This window comes from Lytechinus variegatus, chromosome 7, assembly GCF_018143015.1.
Source record: "Lytechinus variegatus isolate NC3 chromosome 7, Lvar_3.0, whole genome shotgun sequence".
In the NCBI taxonomy this organism is placed as follows: domain Eukaryota; kingdom Metazoa; phylum Echinodermata; class Echinoidea; order Temnopleuroida; family Toxopneustidae; genus Lytechinus; species Lytechinus variegatus.
Window position 1 is genome coordinate 15631970 of NC_054746.1, and position 22739 is coordinate 15654708.

Below are 22739 nucleotides of genomic sequence, written 5' to 3' on the forward strand. Positions count from 1 at the left end.
CATAACCATAACCCTAACCCTATATCTTGAGGAACAAAGGTTGTGTCACCATTTGCAATGCTCCTTTTAATTTGGAAATAAATGAATTTGTTGTCCTAGATAATTCAATCCAACAATTGGAAAATGACAATCATACAAGTCAAACTTAACTTTTGGTGAAGAAACTGGACACCCCTTTTCCTTTGGCAAGGTTCATCATTAAAAAGAGTACATCCTTCTCTCCTACAGGCAAACAATTATGGTTGTCTAATATTTTCTCCTCCAACAAACTAGTAAGAAGACAACTGTCTGCATCTTCACCATCACCGTCACCATCATCATCATCATCACCACCACCATCATCTCACATCATCACCACCTCCATCATCTCATCATCACCATCTTCTTCATCATAATTTCTTTCAGTCATCATTTACCACCTAAACTTAAGGGTTGCCTACTCTCCCACCATGACACTCCCTCCTTCTTTTAATTCAGACTTCAATCTTGGTGAAACATCTTCCAGAAGTTTCTGAGACAATTGCTATTTAAGTAACTGTATCAGATAAACTTAATATACTGTGAGATTGCTCTTGATACGTTATGATTTTCCACTTCTTTAAATTTCTTCTTCTTCCAGTCTGGTACAATCCACCAATGGCGTATTATCGTTAAAGAATTTAAAGAAGAGTTTAATACTTACTATTGCTAGACTTGAGATCCCTATGGATGAGCGGGATTGGAGCTTCCCAGTGGAGGTAGTTCATGCCATCGGCGATTTGGTAAGCCCAGTTTACTAGAACGTTTGGCGGCATCGGCATCCTCTTCCCAACAAGTAACCTGTTCAGCGAGCCTCCCCTTGCATATTCCATAACTAAACACACATGAGGTTCCCTAAGACATGCACCTCTAAGTGATATAATATTCGGATGCGATAATAAACTGAAGAGTTTTGCCTCCTGTCTAACATTATCAATAGTTGATCTCATATTATCATCATCCTCCGGGTCGTGCCTTGCAGCTTTCACCGCGACTTCCTCTCCTCTCCAGGATCCGCGAAAAACCTTCCCAAAACCACCAACACCAATCAACTCGTTCAGCTGTATTTCGTTGAAATCAATTTCGTTAACTCCATAATTAATTTCCTTTTCGAGGATAAACTGCGAATCGCTGACATAATTATTCGGAAATATCCCTTGTTGGTCACCAACTTTGCCCATCCACCATCCATCATCGCCCGAAACAGCGTGATCTTTGGAGATTATTTCCACCAAGTCGCCCCGGTGAATGGTCAGTTCGTCGTCTGCCGTGGCTTCGTAATCATACATTGCTGTGCATAGACTAGTAACAGGGAGAGCACCAAGATTTAAACTATGGTTTGTGCTCTCACTGCCCCCTGAAAGCGTTCTCGTTAGCGAAACCTGCCCACCACCTGTCAGGGGCGAGGTGCTTAATTCATGGTTTTGTGCCATGTTAATTGGAAGATTAAAAGTAAATTTGGCAAATATCAAAATGATCCTATTCTATATAATTCCAATACATTAATTCCACATTAACCTTGATGCAGTCAACTTGTACTGAAGTTGACATTCGTCCACTTCATTTTCCAGCAGCTGACTGCATCGTATTTACCGAGCTATCCACAAATACACACACACACCCTCCCCACATTTGTTGACTGGCTCCCGATGATGAGGATCTACCCGTTATGTTTGCAGGTTCCACGTAGCACACATTCCAAAATTCTCGACTAAATTCACCATATTCGTCAAAGTAGCGGGCATTTTCCAGGCTCCATTGTAAGAAGAATTCCGTTAGAATCAATGTATTAGCTCATTTCTACTGGCAATAAGTAGGTCTCCGAGTCCATCACAAAATATGCCAATCTACATTACGAGCGGCACAGGTGTATTTTCTACAGGAAACGCCATTGCATTCACACGTACACAGCCCTACGCCAAAAAATCGTCTACCAACAGTGGTACTGGTCCATGCAATGCACACTCTCGCTTCAGTGGAAGAAGCCATTTGCAGTATGAATAGCCGCATAGCACACACAATCTTTCGATCGTGTGAAAGAGTTAGCTGTAAAGAGACGAGGTGGCGCTCGATTGGTTTCGGCCAGAGAAGCCATACACGTCGACTGCGGCATTTTTGAAGATGAACGTCATTATACTGCTCTTAGAAGGGAGTTCCCCTGCCCCCACCAAAGGCAATGCCAAAACAATTATTTTAATTTGAAGCGGATCATCGGCACTCGATACCCAATATTTTGTTCCTTATAATTACTGCTTTGACTGTTTGGATGGGAGCAACATAAACACAGGTACAGGAGTTCTCATCAACTGGGGAGGGGGCTCTTATCACAAACTTTCGGCGGCACCCATAGATCTTTAAACGGAAATTTTCCTGGGGGTCGGGGACTATCCTAATATTTTTCGAAGGAAAAAACCCTGTTTGGGCATTATCATGGATTCTAAATTGAAATTCCACACCAACGATGTTTTAAGCTGTCTGCAAGCAGAGTCATCTCGATCATCAAGACAGTGAACTTCTGATATCACCAATTAAGACTGCATGGGATGCAGTCCCAAAGCTCTTCGGAAATCGTGTCCTACCACGAGTCCTTGAATACGGGAATGCATTTGATTCTCAAGACGACGAGACAGACGTGAAGTCGATCGGATACAAATAAACAAATAAGAGCAATAAAACTCATACCAACTTTACCAATGACTTTTATACTGACAGACTTCGAGCATTATATTATGGTTTAAAAAAAATCGCCTGTGTCGGCTATACTGCTCAAGAGCATTCGGCCTATATGCCTAGCAATGTCTCATTTACAATTCGAACATTTCTGATCGCCTTTTCGAGCCTTTATTAATTTGTTTAGTGGGATACGAATACTGTTCATGATTACAGAAAAAAAATCAATAGAAAAGTGTTGAATATCAAGAAGTCTCCAACTCGCGCTGCTCGCTCGCATTATTAGTGAGCCGAGTGGCGAGGCGAAGCGTGGGTCACGGCCGGCATTGGGGGCACCAGAAAAAAAAATGAGTCACATAGTGGGCGCGCGACCTAAATGTGTATCTCATTGATCAAATAACACGAGCGTGAAGAGCGAGCTGAAAATGATTCATACCCAAAAAGGGACATTAGAAGCAAATTTTTGTAAGATATGTATATACCTGTCTCACTAGACAAACAATGCGAGTGCGAAGCGCGAGCAGAAATTTTTGTATATATTTACCCCAAACAGGGGCATTTTCTATTTTAAAGGGATTCATGAAGATATCACCAGTACCAAACGTGTGCTGATTTCTTTTCTTTCTTTCTTTTTTTTTTTATTACACCTAAAGACATGAATCACTTTTTATAGTCTTTGTAATCATGAGTACATGTACGTATCTAACTAATCAGATATTGCGATCGCAATGTTTTTTGTGCCACCCCACCCCCACCCCATGGAAAATCCTGGATCCGTCCATGAGTTCACTAACCAAATTGATGCGAGCGCGAAGCGCGATCTAAAAGGTTTTGATATTCAGACCAGAAAAGGGGACATTTTAAGGGCTGTTTTTAGGATTTTATGGACAGCAGGCATTGTCTCACCAATCCACTAATGTGAACGTAACCTATGGACTGGAAATATTTTATATTCAGACCTTAAAATGGGCTGGCAATCACTGAAAAAGAATTATGTCAATAAAAATTTGAAGTGCGAAGAAATATATTCAGTGTATATTGACTTGACTTGAAAATGGGATGTTCTAGTACCATTTAATCCCCTTGAACAGGATTATTTATCTCATTAAACAGACAAGGCAAGTACCAGGAGTGATGAACACATAGGCCCTAAGCAAATTATGTTTCATATAAATTTAACAAAAAATATTTCTTACGTAATGAATATATAATACAATATAATATGATATAATATGACATAGTATGAAATAATATCATAACATATAATATGATATAGTATAATATGATATAACAAAACACAATATAATGTATTTCTCTCTCAAAAAAACTAACATATATTATAGTACAATCAACAAAACATTTTATTTTTCAAATAAAAAGAAATATGTCATTGATAATTTATTTGAACATATATATAATGAACATGCAACATAATTTTTAAGGTCTGAGAGAAGTTTAATCTGTCTCAAAAACACGTCTGACGAAACTCAAACACCCCCCCCCCCCGTCATCTAAAGCTTAAGCACAAACAAAGCACAATCGGATACACATACACACTGTCACATCCCCTCACTAACACACACAAACACAGCACACCTTATCTAATAACTCCTTTTCAGGGGTCAGTATATTTTTTTCTAAATTATCTATTGTATTTTTACGTTGTTTTGCTTTTTCTTTAGAGTATTTTTTATTAAAATTACCTATTTTCATTTTTATGAAATCCCATAAAAGACGTTTATCAACTAATTCCTTTTTTATTGCCTCCTTCCATCTCAAAATTTCTTTTGGGCATTTTTCTTCGTTATATAAACTGGTATTGTATTTCCTTTGAATTTAACATCATTAAACACATTTTTAAACGCAGTCGAATTGTTGCTTGGTCCGAAGCTATTGAGGAAACTAAGTTATACAGTTTAAAACAATTTCCTCTAATTTTTGTGGATATAAACAAATAATCCAATATGTTATTATAGTACGATACGATACAATATAATGTACATGTAATATAAATTATATTATATTGTATTGTATTACAATATTATTAATATGATATAATATAATGTAATTCAATATAATATAATATACTATAACATAATATGATATAATATAATATAATATAATATTATATGACATGCAATGATTTGTCTTTCTATCTCCCTCTTTTTCTCCCCATTTTTAGCGAGACGATGGATGGAAGGGGGGGCTGAGTTACACGACTGTTATTAAGGTCCTGAATCAATTAAAAAATAGTCCTTATATTGCCGTTTACAGGTTATCAATGCAGGCATGCATCATCTCGTGCTTTGCATTTACACACCAAATGATTACGAAAAGTTCGTGGAAATTAAGAGAATGTCAAATTTTTTAGGTCTATATCTCACTTTATTCAAATTGATCATTAATCATTTTATATCATATTTTCTATTCCGTTTCTTAAACATAAATAAGATAGTTCGTGCTTCGCTCTCGCATCATTTTTTTTTAATGAGATGCATCTTTTTTCGTTTATATCATTTAAAAAATTTATAATTCATTATCAAATGTCCTGTTTTAAATAAAATGAATCAGCTCGCTGGATCATATTTATTGTGCTTTTGTGCTAAGCTTTTAGGACCCCTTTTAATACCAGCTTTTGCTGAAAGAGCACCCTATTGAAATATTGTTCAATAAATAAATTATTTTGTTAGTTCATGATTATAAGGTGCTTAGATTGTTTCCTTTTCATATCTAAATACATGAAATATTAAACAAGAATCAGCCTGCGCTCGCATTATTTATTCAGGCCTTGTGAATACATTATCTTGTTTGTAAGAATAAAGCCAAAATGAACTTAAATTTATGTCTTTATAACTATAGAGACCCCCACCCCACCACCACCACCACCCCCGTCAAAAATAGCTTTTATACAGCTCTTCGGGCCAATCAGGAAGAACGCATGGAAATACCGCCCGCCTGAACCGCCCCAGGAAGAAAATGATCCAGACTTACTGAAATTGAGTAGCTTTATAAGGATATACCGGGAATGAATAATATTTCTTCACTCCTAAATCAATTCTGCCAACTCGAAGCAAAAGCCTATTTTTGTTGTTGTTTTTATATGTACTGTTCTGAAAAGAAAAAAGGGCAATTTTAGCACTTTATTGTTTTAAGCAGTAATCTCACTAAACAATAATGCGATCGTTATTTTTTTCTATGAACTAATCTGAAAAAAATTGACATTTTACAAACAATATTTGGTGAAACATTATGTACGTCATCATGAAATTTGCAACAGTTGACTGATGGTGTCATCTCTACACTTCTCTTTTTCTTTCATTACATCCAAATATGATAATGGTTATTTCATATTTTAGGATTATGTCTCCCTTGTAACAAAAAGTTCTCACACAAGGAATCAGTAGTCAATCTGATTTTTTTCTATTATTGGAGGACAAAATATTATTTTGAAATATGTAATAAAATAAATGGAGATATGACATCATCATGCATGCAGCTTGCTAATTGCGTAATCATGAAGACATGCATAGAATCACTGCCACTGTCCAAAAGTCAAACACTTCTCTTTATCAAGCTACCAAGCTCTTGGTTGTGAAATTAACTCCCCGCCAACATGCAGATTCAAGAATAGTGTTGATTCATATTTAATAACTTGATGTACATTGTACTTTTAAATTTAATTTTGGTTTATTACGTAGCAGTAATGGGCCACTTTTCATCATTATTTTTATGATGGCAACATCAGGCCAAAAAATACAAGAAACAAATATATGTATATTTATATATATATATTTCACCGAACCGATACAAAAGTTTTAACTGCATAGCTTTTCCTGATTTTTGTCCGATTTTTATGACATTTTTGTTTGTCTGATTCTGTTCATAATCATTTAGCCTCGGAGAACCCATTTAAATGCGACTTTTATACTATATTTTATCTCACACTTTCCCCAAGCTTAGCTCGCTTCGCTCCCTCGCCGATGATCTCACTCTATCAACAATTTGTGCTCCCTTTAAGATTTTACCCCCCCCCAAAAAAAAAAAGTCCCGGCGCGCCTGTGCTTTTATTTCTTGGCTTTCTCAATTGGGGTTATTCATAAATGTTGTCAGCACTGACTAAATTTTCAGTGTAGACAAGAGTCAGTGAAATCCTAAGTTTTCATTGGCTGAAAGGCGCTAGCCTCTGATTGTTACTATAGTAACTGTCGGAGAAATGCTGATAATTTTCACGAAACGGTCCCTATATAGACTTTTTGAGAATGTGTAGAGTTCTAAAAAAGCGACTGAGTGATATTTAGCACTTTTGGGATTTAGCGCTTTTGATACCAGTAATATTTACCTCAGCACGGAAGATGACCTTATTTAGCATTGATATATTTCGCAATTTTACTACGTGCAGAATTTCCGGATGTGTATTGTAAAATGGCTGCGCTGTGGGCTGAAGTGAATATGAAGTGATGCGAATTGGGGACTTTTCGCCTCAAACTCTTTGCGAATGACAGTGAATATTGATAATCCAAGAACATAGAATCAACTTTAATGAAGTCTTCTCCCCGTTGGAGCGGGTCAGCATGCAGGGAAATGTGATACTATGGGTTCGCATACTCTAGAAGTTATCCGTCAAGGATTGTGGGGTTCAGTGACTGGCGGATGGTATTTTGATCCTCATCAAGGAATTTTCTGCAACACACTCCACCTGTATCTGTGGATAATTTTATTGTGTTTGCCCCTCACTTTTTATTTGGTAAGATGGAAGATAATAAGACTAAATATGAAACATAATTATAGTTCATAATTCCTTTTTAACCTTTCAACCTTTTTTCAGGCTCTTTTTTTAAACTCCTGTCGTGTTCTTGGAAATTGTTGATTGAATTTTAAATCATTTGTTTTATTCATTTAGGCCTAGGCCTATATTATCAATGTAACTTACATGTACACTAGCTAACTTACATCACAAATTCATGGCATTGTGGTTAAGAATCGTAGGGATAACCATGGTAACTGTATAAATATCAATAGGCCTATATTCATGAGGCAGTAATTGTGGAACTGAGTCACCAATCGATCATATCATCTCGCGTGTGAAGGAATGTCAGTCATATGCACGCGACACACAAGACACTTCCAAAGTATACTGGGTCTGGGCTTTAATGCCCACATAAAATATCATGCATAATCTGGTATTTCACATTCTGCTATGAGTCACTTACCAAATCATTTAGATCCTTCCGTGACTTCTCCTTGAAGTTTCTTTTAAAAAATATGTATATTTTCTTGATCTTTTGTGAAGATTTCACAGAGATAAAAATTGGTCAGCGTGGATATCAATTTTTGCCTAAAGAGGGCGCGCGATTTATATTCATATCAAAGACACGACAAGGGAAAGACTAGGAAGTAGGAACCTACACTATTTTACACGCAAATCGACGCAAGGCATTACGCGAAGTTCGTGAAGTGTCCAATCTTTTCATTGTATAGACTTTGGTATACCGTATTATTGACGTTTGTTAAACTAAAAGCTTGTACTGCTGGTTTCGTTCCAGGCACGTGTATTTTTTTCAATTTTTTTTATTAGTCGTCATTTTAAATTAATCGCAAAAAAGTGTTATCGCCAGTAGTAATCTTGAATTATGTTTTTGAAGGTATTTCATTTATTGGTGCCCATAATTAGTAAATTAATCATAAGAATTGCGCATTCAAAGAATTTAGACACAGTTATAAAATTACCGAGGAGCTGAATCAAGGTTATGAAATTTATTAGCGCCACCAACGGGCTTTCTTGTATTTCCGTAGAAGAGACAAACGAATTCACTTGCTAGGCCAAGGCCCGGGGGGGCACTCGACCAAAAAAGTGGTGGGGGTGTGCCGCGGGCGAGACAAAAAACGAGGGCCTTGGAGCGGGCTTATTGTAAAAAGGAGGGTCCTCGGAACGGGCTTCGGAACGACAAATGTTTGTGAAAACGGGGGTCCTTGGAACGGATCGCCAGCGTGTGAGCGCGTATGCATCCCTACGGAACGGTCATGCGTGCATGATGCAGCTAGCGCGGCCTCCGCCGGGGAGCTCTGCGGCCGCTTTTCACCAAAATTGCAGCTCATTCAACGCGATCGGAGCGGCGTAACAAAAAATATGCGAAGCTTTGGAGCGGATTTCTCTCCTTTTTTCTCGATAAGAAGAAAATGCTATGCCTTGGAGCGGCTTTCTTTGTTCTTTTTCTCAACAAGGCAAAAATGCTATGCCTTGGAACGGAAATTTGAGTGTAAAAATGGGGGTCCCCTCCGCGGCACATACCCACTATGCATTATATACTGAGTGCCCCCCCCGGGGGCCAAGGTAAGCGAAATTTGCTCTTTTTGTAATGAAATTATTTCCAAATCATATGTATATTTTTTTTATGTATTGCTACTTACCGGAAGAAGCCCCGGTGCATAGCGAGAAGGAGTTTCGGCAAATATTACTTCAGCAATGAAGCGATGTTTGCCGACTACTTCGAAATCCAGGGTCAAACATGGTGGATTGTACGAGGTTAGTATATATACTAACCTCGAACTAGTGTGAGTGCCAATCGATCACAGATCCGTCAACTCACTGCTGTTTATTTCTTAAGACAGTGCTAATGTACAGTCCGACCTCTCGTATCCGGACATGTTTGGACCAGCACCAATCCGGATAACGGATTTATCCGGATCTGGGAGACCCAATATTAAATACAGACAGCTGCCTCCTCTATGGTAGCTACAAGTACATAATCTATTGTAGTGGGTGTAGATCTACAGACACTCAGACAGTATTCACTGCAGTGTCAGTGCAAATTATAGGCATTATTTTTACGGAAATGAAATCGATCGATAGCCAAAACTGTTGGATAATTTACCTGCTGAAATGATTGAGGTATACATCGAGCATACCTCAAAAGAAAGAGAATCACTCGCTGAATCTATGTTTTGCATTTAGATCATCGCGGCGGGTATCGCAGCTTTGCAATGTCAGCCATTGTTAAACTGACTGTAGGCTCAAACATGATAGATGGTGCTGTCCGTATTGAGGCCTAGCGATAGCTAGCAAGATGTGTTGTTTTTCCTGGGAAACAAAAAGAGAACGTGATTAAATGTTTGCACTGCGCCCTGATTTACTGGAAAATTATCCTGCCTAAGTTCTTTCAGTGATTTGGATGAGATATTTTCATGAAAAATAATGTTGTAGGTAGACTTTATTGGGAAATATATGTAATCAAAGTGAGTTTGCATATAGGATTGAGTTTAGATTGAAATCTAATTTCCTCCTGTACTAGATTGAATTGAAAAAAAAAAATCTCGGCAAGTGTGCGTCCGGATAAAAGAGAGATCCGTATAAGGGGAGGCCGGATAAGAGAGGTCGGACTGTATATCAATTAGACACACATGGATGAAGGGGAGCCCTATATCTGCGCACCTAAAACTTTGAACTAAAGATTCAAAATGAATTCATTCTTATTCCACAAAAGTTTTCAGTTGATGATGTTCCTTATTCTTTTGAGTAAAGTATGCCAAAAATCTCGTGAAAATTTGAAAGAAATCAATGATTTTCTTGGAAAAACCCTCGGACAGTCACTTTCAGATTACCCATTCACTTCACACACGATTCAAGGATTCTGATGAGAAAGGCTGCATTTCGAAGTCGTCACATGAAATGCCTGAAATTCATTAGATTTTTTCACCATTTGAGTTTGATATTAATGAATATCTGTCTACATGTATGTATTTCAGGTGTAGTTTATGGTCGTTGCATGTCTTCTTTTTAGATTAGAATTGTGCAGATACGCGTATGCGCAGACAAGGGCACTGCGCATAATTGGGGCACCTTACCATACAGATATATGTGAAAGAGGAGAATTGACAAATTTATATCTCAAAGAGTCTCCAAAATAGATATAAAACAAAATTTTGCAATTAATGACTTACATCAACTCTCAATCTCTTGGAATAATCTGGTCCATGTTGAGATGTTAGAAGCTGGGATTCCCCATCTCAATCTCAAGCTGAAGCATATTCATATTACGGATGAAAATTATTGTTTTTTGCACATGCATACATGTACATGCTCACAACATGTTCTACAATATCTACCATTTTCCATCTACTCTTTGCATTGGACAGACTAGATGCCTTTTTTTATATTTACTTGTAAAAAGAACTTGGAATCAGACTTTATATGCTTTTAAACTTGTTTAACAATAGTTTGCACCGGTAAAGATTTCTACTTTCAAGATTTATAATCATCATTTTCTATCAAAATTGCCTTGACATTGATTCAGATGTTATTCTTTTGGAAAACTCCAAATTTCCATTAAAATCAGGTGTAAACTTAAAGCAAAAGCCCACTCCAACAAGAAGTTAAATTGAATAAAAGAGAATTTTTTTTTTAGATAAGCATACCGGAATCTTCATCAAAATTGGCTGTAAAATAGAATTCATGACAATATCTGTTGGGCTCTGTAATACAAAGATTAGCGCTAAATGAACTGACCAATCACAATCAATTTTACACATCACCCCTATCTTATATTCGCTGCACTGGCTCCCTATAAAAAACTGGATTATCTTTAAGATTTTGTTACTTGCCTTTCATAGTATTCGTGGATCAGCACCACAATACAGTCTTTCATTTACCAATCACTACAGACCAGGCAGATCTTTGCGCTCATCCACCTCTGGCTTACTTGTCATTCCGAAAGTTTCAAAAACTTGGGGGGAAAGATCATTTGCTTCTGCATGCCCCACTTTGTGGAATAGCCTTCCTGAAGACATAAAAAAATGTACCTCTGTCGAAACTTTCAAAAATCTTCTAAAAACTTTGCTATTTAACTCTTAGCTCTTTATGCGCCTTGAGCACTCTACAGAGTGGATTTGGCGCTTTACAAGTCTCATTATTATTATTATGCATTTGGCTCAAAATGCTGATGTGTTCTTTCATAATTGTTATTCATCGCTAAAGCTTTGTGTCATGGGGGCCTGGTTATATGTCACCCTCTCACTATTTATTTTGTTTTATAATGAAATATATCATTTTTATCCTCATGTGAAACGAAGTTTTATTGTTCCCTGAACATGTGCCATTGGTGTAAATGAGATTTGTTTTGCCGAATCTGGAAATTATTGCATACCACTGTGTTGTTAATTATTAAATAGTAACAGTTGTGGAAAATGAAAATGATTCCTAAGTTAAGCAGGTCTAAAGTTTCTGTCAACCTTGGGTCAATAATGTGAATTATAATTGAGTATCATCTATCTAACATACTTGTACCAATCTTACAGAAGTGTAGAGGTTGTTAAATCTTTTTTCAACTGCCGATTCTGTGTGAAAATTTCAAATATTGCCATGCATCATGAGGTTTTCCACCAAAAGGATGGCGTTGTTAAATACTTGGTAGTTATTCTTCAGTATTTTCAAAAGTGTGGGGGCTATTTCAACAAGTTTGGATAATTTTAAAGCAGAATTGATTACATGTATACTCAAGAAATTATCAAGACTCTAGTGTAGAGTCTATAAAACTTGAGTTGCTTGTCCTTAAATATGGAGCATCAGGGGTGGTGCCAGAAGCATTCCCGCTGGAAGCGGTGAGTGCTGCCTGAACAAAGTGAATGGAGGTTCTCAATATTTGGGGTAAGAGATATTTTTGTCAAAACTTAAGCAAACCTTCTTTTTCACAGTTCGATTATTGAAAAATAACTTTTGCAATGTCATTGACATGTGAATATGAAATACAAGGTTAAAACATTGAAAATAAATAGAAAAATTATTACAATTTCTCACTTTTTGAAACATTTCTTTTAGGTTTACTACATGTATGACTATTTTTTTCAATATTCTCCATTTCAATAACAACATGCATAAAATGTGTCAAAATTGGGAAATGTGATTTCTACAGTTCTGTAAAAATAAGATACTTGGTTTTGACACAAATCTTTAATGATCAAATGACATAGGTCAGTGACATTTTTACCAACTTACACATGCATATGAAAAATCTTAGATTTCAGTCTCGTGCTATCATAATTTTTATTCAATTAGGCCTACGTGTACATGTATATTGTATACCGTGAATTAGATTAATACAGCAGATAAACCCAAAACAAGTTAGTACTGGTACTTCTGGTAATTATAACTTATAAAAAAATCCAATAATGTACACTGTCTTATCCCCCCAAATTAGTATAATTTCAGGTTGATTTTGGTCTAATTAATTAAGCTTAAATCCAAAATAATTACGGGTATACACTGTTTAAAATGTCTAAAATGATCTCTAGAAATCTGTTCTTTACAGAAATACAGTAATGATTTTGGTCATAGAGGGACTGCCAAAATGAGACTAAAATTGAGATGGGGGGGGGGAGTACATTTTTCCATGTTCAGTTCGGTGTAACAATGTTGCCTCTCATAAAGATTTTAAAAAACCCTCCCGTTTCCCTATTTTGTTGGTTATTCAGTACAGTGTACCCACATTAGTACTATTATTGGCTATTTCTGGAATCTGGGTCAAGAACAATTTGACTACTGTGATTAAAATAAGGACAGAATTGTGTCAAAGTTACTGATCTAAGCATCTAGAAAAAAGAGGAAGTGGGCAAAAGATATTGAAAAAAGCATTGTGCTTGAATTTCATTCTTGGTTTTTCTCTCATTACATGTACATGGTGATTTATGATTCTTATCATTGAGATGGTGCATACATGTATTTTCTAGCCCTGGTTATTTTTTCACATTGAATTTTTTTTAGGCCATTTGAGTTTTAGGGTAAATCAGTTGAATGTCTACTCACTCTCTTTGAGCAACAAGCAATTATTTAGTTAATTAACATGTACATGTATTTAAATATTATCATTCTACAGTACAAGTATATAAAATCTTGATTTTCTGTTTTTTTTTAATATTGTTTGTGGTAAATGTTGGGACAACTCTAGAAAAGATGGTTTATTCCAAGCATTCCATTTAATACATGTAGGTAATTGATTTGGTCTGTAATGAGGTTGAAAGTACCTTCATGTACATGCATATGCATGCTTATACAGACACACATTTCAAATAAACATCCTTTAGAGTCAATGTACCACATATCCATTGTTATATATCATGTCAGTACAGAAAACACTTTTATGTCCAGGATGTGATGTATATTGGCCTTGATGATTTGAAATGCGTGATATGGATGTAGTGGTTTGAATTGCATATGTGTTCACAAGTTTAACCTCAATCAAATCTAATGTCATACTGTACATGTACACATGATCATGATGTAATTTTTTGTTACTTGTACACTTGTGTCTATTAAAAAAATGATTTTTCCAGAACCTATTCTTTGATTTTTGTTTTGTTACAATGAATTTGGAGGCATTTGAAATAAGCATGCATATTCAATTATGATGTAATGATTAATTTCTTTTGAATTACATGTATTCCAGGCATTCCCACCTACAATAGCAGTATGGGTCATATACAGTGTGATCATCACCATCACCTTCAGTGTGATCAAGATAATAAGCTATCGTATGCATCTCATGTTTGATGTCGGTGAACATGATGGAGCTGCTAACACAGAGGAGAATGGAGATGAGAAAGCAGCTGGAGAAAAGGGTGATAGCGAGGAGTTGGAGTCCAGCTCTCAGAGTCGAGACTTGGAGAAAGGAACAAGTAGCACCCTCAGTGCCCATGGGCACAGCTCATCAAGGATTGGGTAAGCTTTCCATGTTTTTACTTCTATAATAAATTGAAAAAGAAGAAAATCATGCATACACATAGAGGTGGGCTACAAATGGATGATATTTCAAAACCAAGTTTTATCGCATTTGAAGCAGATTGTTGTCCTGGGTCCTGTAACGCAAAGATTAGCGATTGATTGTACAAGTCAACTGAATCAATTGTAGAAGAATGTTCTCTGATCATTGCTAAGTTTTTGTGTTGCGGGCCCCTGATCACTATGAGACCTGGGTCCTGTAACACAAAGTTTAGCGATTTATCGTATGCTTGATTTTCACGATTGATTGTACTTTGTAGTCAATGGAATCAATCGTAGAAAAATGATCTACAATCATTGCTAAGCTTTGTGTAACGGGCCCTGTGTTTCATAAAGCTGTTTGTAAAGTTGCGAACAACTTTACGCACAACTGGAACATGTTCTTAATAGGTCATAACTCTATTACATAGGGATATCACATAGCACAAGAAAGGATCACCGGTCGTGCGTAAAGTCATTTGTATCTTACGAACAGCTTTATGAAACACTCACCAGTTTTAAAGATTTTGAGAGGGTGTGCCCGAGTGGAAAATGTCATAATTTCTCTTAAATAATAAATGAAAGCCAATTGAGCCGATTCTGGTGTCTACTTGTGTAAAGTACATATACATGTACATGTATGTTTACTAGCCTGATACATTGTAGATCCATTGACATAAGTATTGAAGCAAGGTTATTCTGATTTCAACCCTTTAAAAGTGTAGGGGCCATTAAAGGCCCCCACCTCATAGGTTTTTATAGTTGAAATTTTCAGTTTTGGGGATTACATGATGTAAAAAATAATCACATAGTTTTATAATTAATGGTATGGTCAGATTTCCTAAATTTGATTTTGTTAGATGCACAATATATATCATTAAAAAACTTCAGGAAGTGGCTTAGCATCAAATGCAGTTATTAAATTCTGACGAGGTGGGGGCCATGATGACCCTTTGCTATTCTTTACAGGGTTCCAGTTCAAACAAAAAATATCTTGCTTGATTTGCTTCATTACTTTTATGGTATATTTTGACAATTTTCAGCAGAGAAAATTTAGATATTTTTGTCCACTCTCGGTAGACAGTGACTCAGCATTTTCAGTCCACGCCCCCTCAAAATAATTTTTGGCCTGCACTGTCCCGTTTTTACCTTATTTTCTTGACGATGGGTGTCAAATCAATCAGGACATCAATTCAATTCGATTCAATTTGTTTCATTTCATTCTGCTTCAAAAGAGTGTGTAAAAATTGATTTTGAAATATCACTCATCCTTTATCTCTCTGTAGCCCGCCTCTACATGTATGCACAAATAATACGAAATTTTGTGTGAGAAATATCCAGATTAATAATTACAATATTAAAAAAATACAGTTGAATTGAATACATGTATATTGTAAAGCTTCTTCCTCTATTTCATCAAATTTGAGATTCTATGTACCAAATACATATTTGTACCATTAAAAATGATGCATTGTAAAAAGCATTTTTTTTTCTTGTATCTGAACACTTATTTTTATTTACAGGCATGTCTCTTCATTTCACTTCAAGTATTTAATGATGTATTACTACTCTAATTTCTTAGCAAGTGTGTTTTTTTTCTCAGTTGAAGTGGCCCTGATCTGAAGTACATGTAACAAAAATGTGTAAATCTCTGTTTAGTTTCAACAAAATTGTTATGTTTTATATATTTCTTAAATATTTTTCTAAATTAATTTATCTTTAAAATTCTTATCATTTTATTCAGAAAATAGGTTTGAATTCACACCCTAAAATGTATACAAAAATGCATGCAGCAAAGAATGTTTTCCTGCATTGTATGTTTGTATGACACTAATCCATTTACAGTACATGTACATGTACACATGTGAATGTACAACAAATACTGATTCATGACATCTATCCATTATGCACTGACTTTACATGCTTGAGCAGTCATCTTGAAGAGATGACAGGAAAAGACATTTTTCTTCCTGCTTATGTATTTTAGATGTCAAAATGTATAGTTGTTTTTTTTTTTTTGGGGGGGGAATTCCAAACCATTAAGCTTGAAAATGTGAAGGTTTCATTATAAAGTATTATGAGCTTGGCAGGTCAAAGCAGAACAAACCATGCACTGTACATGGAGCTAGGTGTGTCTGCACATCAATATATGAATTGACAATTTTGTCTAATTTTCTTGTCAGACTTTACATGGATGGTTTCTATTCTGTGAAGTTGCGTGAAATAAAACAGGATGTTTGCTTAACCAATGTACAGAAATACTCAAATATTTTCACTGAATTTGCAGTGATTTGGTTTCTAGAAAAAAAAATCCTTTAATATATGAATGATATTATAGCATAGCATCAGGGTCTCATTGAGGTTTATAGTGAAAGAAAATTTGGTTGAATTTTAGTAATATAGTGCACTTTGATTTTGTTGCTCATTTTTTTTATTGCATTCATGGATCATTGCCCCAAACATTTTATCAAAGAACATCAAATACATGTAGGTCTCTGACTAAGCTCATCAAAATCTGGCACCCTTGTACATGTCCATGTAATTCCAAAAGTGAAAACAAAAAAATGGTAAAGACCCTAGCTTGTGCATGCTCCATTTTGTGGAATATTCTTTAGCCTTCTTGAAGACATACAAAAATGTATTTCTGTTGAGTTTTTCAAAAATCTGCAGATAATCTTGTTATTTATTATTTACTCCTTAAACCTCTTAGCAGCTTTTAATAACAGTATGGATTAGGCAATTTGTCATTTAAAATTTAAAGACATTTACTGTCTTGTGAAATGTACACAATGTGGCATACTTCAAGTAGATTGAAATGCTTACACAATGCTTAGAGTATGCAGGCAGTGTACACGTTAGTATTATGACGTTTCAATCAAGACTCATTGGATAATTACATTTACTTCAAATTTCAATTTCAAATAGGCTAATTATGACTCCCAGATACCTTGATAAACATACTGTACATGTATGTAGTCCCATACTGCCATTCCTTAATGTATTCCTGCCTGTACTACCCAGAAGTTTCGAGAGCTACAGCTAGACTGTCAGAATATTATTTTGCAAAATTAATCAGTCTGAAAGAGATCCCGATTTAATACATACATTTTTTTTAACTGATGGGAGAAAAGAATGATGAAATCCTTGTATTTACAATGTCCCAGCCAATTATTTTAAAGGCAGCTTTTTGCAGACTGTATCTTTTGATATTGTAGCTCAATCATTCAGATTGATGCACATCATTTGTCTATTTTATCACACTATAATACTTTCTGTCATGCTATTCATCACAATGTGAACACTTTACACCATGGGAATACCTTTAGATTAGTGCTTTCAGTTACAAATTTGTTTTTCTGATTCTGTTACCTTATTTCTGACTCCTTTGCGGTTTCAGTACCGTTTTTGGAGGTTACATATTTAGAGGTTTTTTTATAAGGCTAGTATTATTGAATCATATGGAACTGCTCAACTGAAAGTTTCATTTGCTAAATCACCTCCTTTTGTTGGATCCTTTTTATCAAAGCATATCAAAGCATGTAAAAACATAATTCTTCAAAATTAGAGTACATACAGTCGTCCTCAAAATTATTCATACCCTTGTTGATATTTGTGATTTTTCATGTTTGTGATGAAATGAATGCATTTTATCAAGTTTCTCTATGATTTATGTGTGACCTACTAGTGAAAGAATAACAATGCACAATTCAAGAAATTTCTCTTTTCAGGGGTATTTTATTCATAGATATTCAAACAATGTCATGTTCAAAATTATTCATACCCTAGGTTTTCTGAGTCCAATGTCTTTCATTAATAGTCAATAGCATAGCCTTTGTTCTTTACGACTGCTTCTAGACGATTCCTGTAAGTGTCCACAAGCTTCCTGCACGTCTCCTGCGGGATGTTAGCCCATTCTTCCTTGGCGTAGGCCTCAAGCTGGGTCAGGTTGGTCGGGTTCCTAGCCATCACTCTGACTTTCAGGTCTCGCCACAAGTTCTCGATCGGATTCAGGTCAGGACTCTGACTTGGCCATTCTAGGACGTTGACATCATGGTCCTTGAACCATTTCTTCACCAGCTTGGCGGTATGCTTTGGGTCATTGTCTTGTTGGTACTTCCAGTTGGGGCCAAGTTGGAGTTTTTCGGCAGATTCCTTCAAGTTCTCATCAAGGATCTGGATGTAATCCTCCTTTTTCATGATTCCTTTGACTCTAACGAGGTTCCCTGTGCCACTGGAAGAGAAACATCCCCATAGCATTATGTGCCCACCACCATGCTTGACGGTTGGCACAGTGTTCTTTGGATTGTATGCTTCCCCTTTCTTCCTCCAGACGTATTCAACATCCATATGGCCAAATAACTCCAACTTCGTCTCATCAGACCACAGGATGGTTGACCAAAAGCTTGGATTTTGCTTCAGATGACCTCTAGCAAAGGCCAGTTGAGCCTTCAGGTGTTTCTTCCTGAGCAACGGTGTCTTCCGAGGCCTGCGTCCATGGAGACCTCCTTTGTGCAAGACTCGCTCGATGGTGGACCGGGACACCTTCGTCCCTGACCGGTCAAGCGTTTCAAGTAGGGCCTTGGTTGTGGTCCGGGGGTGTTGTTGACTTCTCTGCAGATTTTCCTGGCAAGTTTAGGAGACACCTTGCACCTCCTGCCATGCCCACTAAGGTTCTTCACAGTGTTGTACCTCTTGTGCTTCTTGATTATGCTCTGGACTGTTGCCACAGGGACGTCATACTGCTTTGAAATGGCCTTGTAACCTTTTCCCTCAAATGTGGGCATTCACAAGACGTTGCCGTAGGTCCTCACTGAGCTCCTTCTTCTTGGCCATGATTATCAGAGACTGAGAATTACCAGAATGCTTTCCTCTATTTATACCCTTTTAGAAAGATGCTATTTTCCATCATTGTTTAATGGCTTGTTTAACAAAGAGGGTATTTAATTCATTGGAACATCTTGAAATAAATATAGAACAAAGAATAGCACATTCCCAGACAGTGAAAATAATGTGCATTGTCATAAAAGGACATTTTTGTTGAGGTATTGGCAAGGGTATGAATAATTCTGAACAAGTGCAAAAAATAACTTTCGACCCTATCTATTATTATGCTAATGAAGACTTGCCAGCTCATATGTCAAATCATGCATAGCAACAAGCAGACAAAAGATACAAAGAAAGTTACATCATAATAGCTTTTACAAGTAAAGAATCTACCAAAGAATGTTTTTCCACAAGGGGTATGAATAATTTTGAGGACAACTGTACATGGATCCCTATAATTATAACAATATTTAGCAGGATAGTGCTTTTTCAAGGGTGCAAAGAGCAACTTATATCACCCCAGTTTTAGCCCAAGCTACATGTACCACTTCTTCAGCAGCGCTCATCAGTGCTAACCATGTCAGGTTACATGTACATGTACATGTATTCATTTCACCTGGGTCGAGTGCAGCAAAATGTGGGTAAATTTCTTGCAGAAGGAAAACATGCCATGGCTGGGATTTGAACCAACAAGACTATTTGAAAGATGAGAGTCAGAACCCCTAGACCATGAAGTGCCATGTATTGTACATGTGGGTACATGTCCTTTAAAAAATGTCTCCTGTTTTTGTCTCACCTGCATAGCAGAGTGAGACTGTAAGCGCCCCTTTTCTGACGGCTGCGTCGGCGTCAACATCAAATCTTAACCTAAGGTTAAGTTTTTGAAATGACATAACTTAGAAAGTATATGTACCTAGTTCATGAAACTTGGCCATAAGGTTAATCAAGTATTACTGAACATCCTATAAGAGTTTCATGTCACATGACCAAGGTCAAAGGTCATTTAGGGTCAATGAACTTAGACCATGTTGGGGAAATCAACATCAAAATCTTAACCTGAGGTTAAGTTTTTGATATGTCATCATAACTTAGAAAATATATGGACCTAGTTCATTAAACTTGGACATTAAGTTAATCAAGTATCAATGAACATCCTGTGCAAGTTTCAGGTAACATGATCAAGGTCAAAGGTCATTTAGGGTCAATGAACTTTGGCCAAATTGGGGGTATTTGTTGAATTGCCATTATAACTTTGAAAGTATGTTGGTCTAGTTCATAAAACTTGGACATAAGAGTAATCAAATATCACTGAACATCCTGTGCGCATTTTAGGTCACATGACCAAGGTCAAAGGTCAATGAACTTTGGCCATAATGGGGGTATCTGTTGAATTACCATCATAACTTGCAAGTTTATTGATCTGACTTTTGAAACTTGGACATAAGAGTAATCAAGTATCACTGAATATCCTGTGCGAGTTTCAGGTCACCACATGATCAAGGTCAAAGGTCATGTAAGGTTAATGAACTTTGGCCACATTGAGGGTATTTGTTGAATTCCCATTTCCCATCCTATTTCTGTAAGTGTATTGGTCTAGTTCATAAAACGTGGAAATAAGAGTAACCAAGTATCACTGAACATCTTGTACGAGCTACATGTATAGTAGCTTACACAATTACTTATCCTATCTTTCATATTTCTTCTCTTAACCTTCTTCGTTTCTTTTTTGCCTCCTGATTGTTTTTCAGTTGTCATTCGTGTAGATGAAGTCTTATAATCCCTTTATCTTTGTATTATTTCTATAAAACCCATTACAGTGAGGATAGTGATGCTATTGAGATGGTAGAACTCAACTCCAATCGTCCTAACTATCACTCAGGAACATCTAGCAGGACCAGAAGCAGGACTGCATCTTCCAATAAAAGCACAAAAGTGGTAATTCAAATTTCAATTATTTACATTTACATGTAATTAAGAAAAGTACATGGCCTTTTAATCTTATCTTAACATGAAGTGTACAAATGAATGTATCTCTATGTAGTTCATCTTCATGCTTTTTCTTTTCTTGTAAGAATGGGAAAACACTCCTGTAATATATTTAAAGGACAAGTCCACCCCAACAAAAACTTGATTTGAATAAAAAGAGAAAAATTCAACAAGCACAACACTGAAAATTTCATCAAAATCGGATGTAAAATAAGAAAGTTATGGCATTTTAAAGTTTCGCTTATTTTTAGCAAAATAGTTATATGAACGAGCCAGTTACATCCAAATGAGAGAGTTGATGACATCACTCACTATTTCTTTTGTATTTTATTATATGAAATATGAAATATTTTGATTTTCTCGTCATTGTCATGTAAAATGAAGTTTCATTCCTCCCTAAAAACGTGGAATTCCATTATTTTAACATATTGTGCTTCAGGCAAGGAGGTCCTAATTGTCAAATTCGTAAAAATTGAAATATTGTATAATTCAAACAATAAAAAGCAAAAGAATTAGTGAGTGACATCATCGACTCTCTCATATAGATGTAACTGGCTCGTTCATATAACTATTTTGTTGAAAATAAGCGAAACTTTGAAATGTCATAACTTTCTTATTTTACATCCGATTTTGATGAAATTTTCAGCATTGTGCTTGTCTGATTTTTCTCTATCGATTCAAATCAACATTTTTCTGAGGTGGACTTGACCTTTAATATGAAGTGCATGACAATGTGATAACAGAAAGGGGGACTTGTTGGTGCTCTCCTGGTGGAGACTGTGTAGAGACACCTTGGTGCTTAATTTGTTATCTGATGCTCAGCATTGAGGAAATGTAATGCACACTTCCTACTAGTGTTCACCAGGTAGTTGGATAAATTGAATAAAGCTTTGGTTTGATATTTGTTTAGAATTCCTTCATAATAAAATAGAATATATTTCTTGGCAGTGGTTTACGGTCCCTTTTAAAGGGGAATGAAACCTTTGGAATAAGTAGGCTTATGTCGAAACAGAAAAATCATAGAAACAGATCAATGAAAGTTTGAGAAAAATCAGACAAACAATGAGAGAGTTATGAGCATTTGAATATTGCAATCACTAATGCTGTGGAGATCCTCGCATTGGCAATGCGACAAGGATGTGTGATGTCACATGTGAACAACTTTCCCCTTGATGGACTGTAAAATACCCCAAAAATGTCTCTTTTTGTTTTTTCTTATGGTGATACACACTCTTTATCCCTGATGTACTTTTTAAAAATCTGTATTACATGCCCCCTTATAGAAAGAACAGATGTGATAAAAGAGGCAATTTAAGTGAATACTAAAGTAATCGGTAGAGTTTTTCACAAGTGACATCAAACAGCTTTGTCACATTGCCAATGTGAAGATCTTCATAGCATTAGTGATAGCAATATTCAAATGCTCATAACCTTCTCATTATTTGTCTGATTTTTCTCAAAATTTTGTTGATCTGTTTCTTTGATTTTCTGTTTT

At 36.1% G+C, this 22739-nt stretch overlaps 2 protein-coding genes across 2 annotated transcripts in view; one reads left to right on the forward strand and one right to left on the reverse strand.

The window, feature by feature from the left end:
- Window positions 1-374: 374 nt before the first annotated feature.
- LOC121417970 (mitogen-activated protein kinase kinase kinase 10-like) lies at window positions 375-2047 on the reverse strand. Its single transcript, XM_041611676.1, has one exon. It carries the CDS (start codon window positions 1449-1451, stop codon window positions 672-674), a length of 780 nt encoding a protein of 259 aa, XP_041467610.1. The 5' UTR covers window positions 1452-2047; the 3' UTR covers window positions 375-671.
- Window positions 2048-7073: 5026 nt separating this feature from the next.
- LOC121418544 (pecanex-like protein 1) overlaps window positions 7074-22739 on the forward strand; it is a 104023-nt gene continuing 88357 nt past the window's right edge. Inside the window, exons 1-3 of the mRNA XM_041612465.1 lie at window positions 7074-7432; window positions 14124-14395; window positions 21076-21193. Of these exons, the coding sequence (XP_041468399.1) occupies window positions 7280-7432; window positions 14124-14395; window positions 21076-21193 (543 nt within the window). The 5' untranslated portion in view covers window positions 7074-7279. The remainder of the gene's footprint in view (window positions 7433-14123; window positions 14396-21075; window positions 21194-22739) is intronic.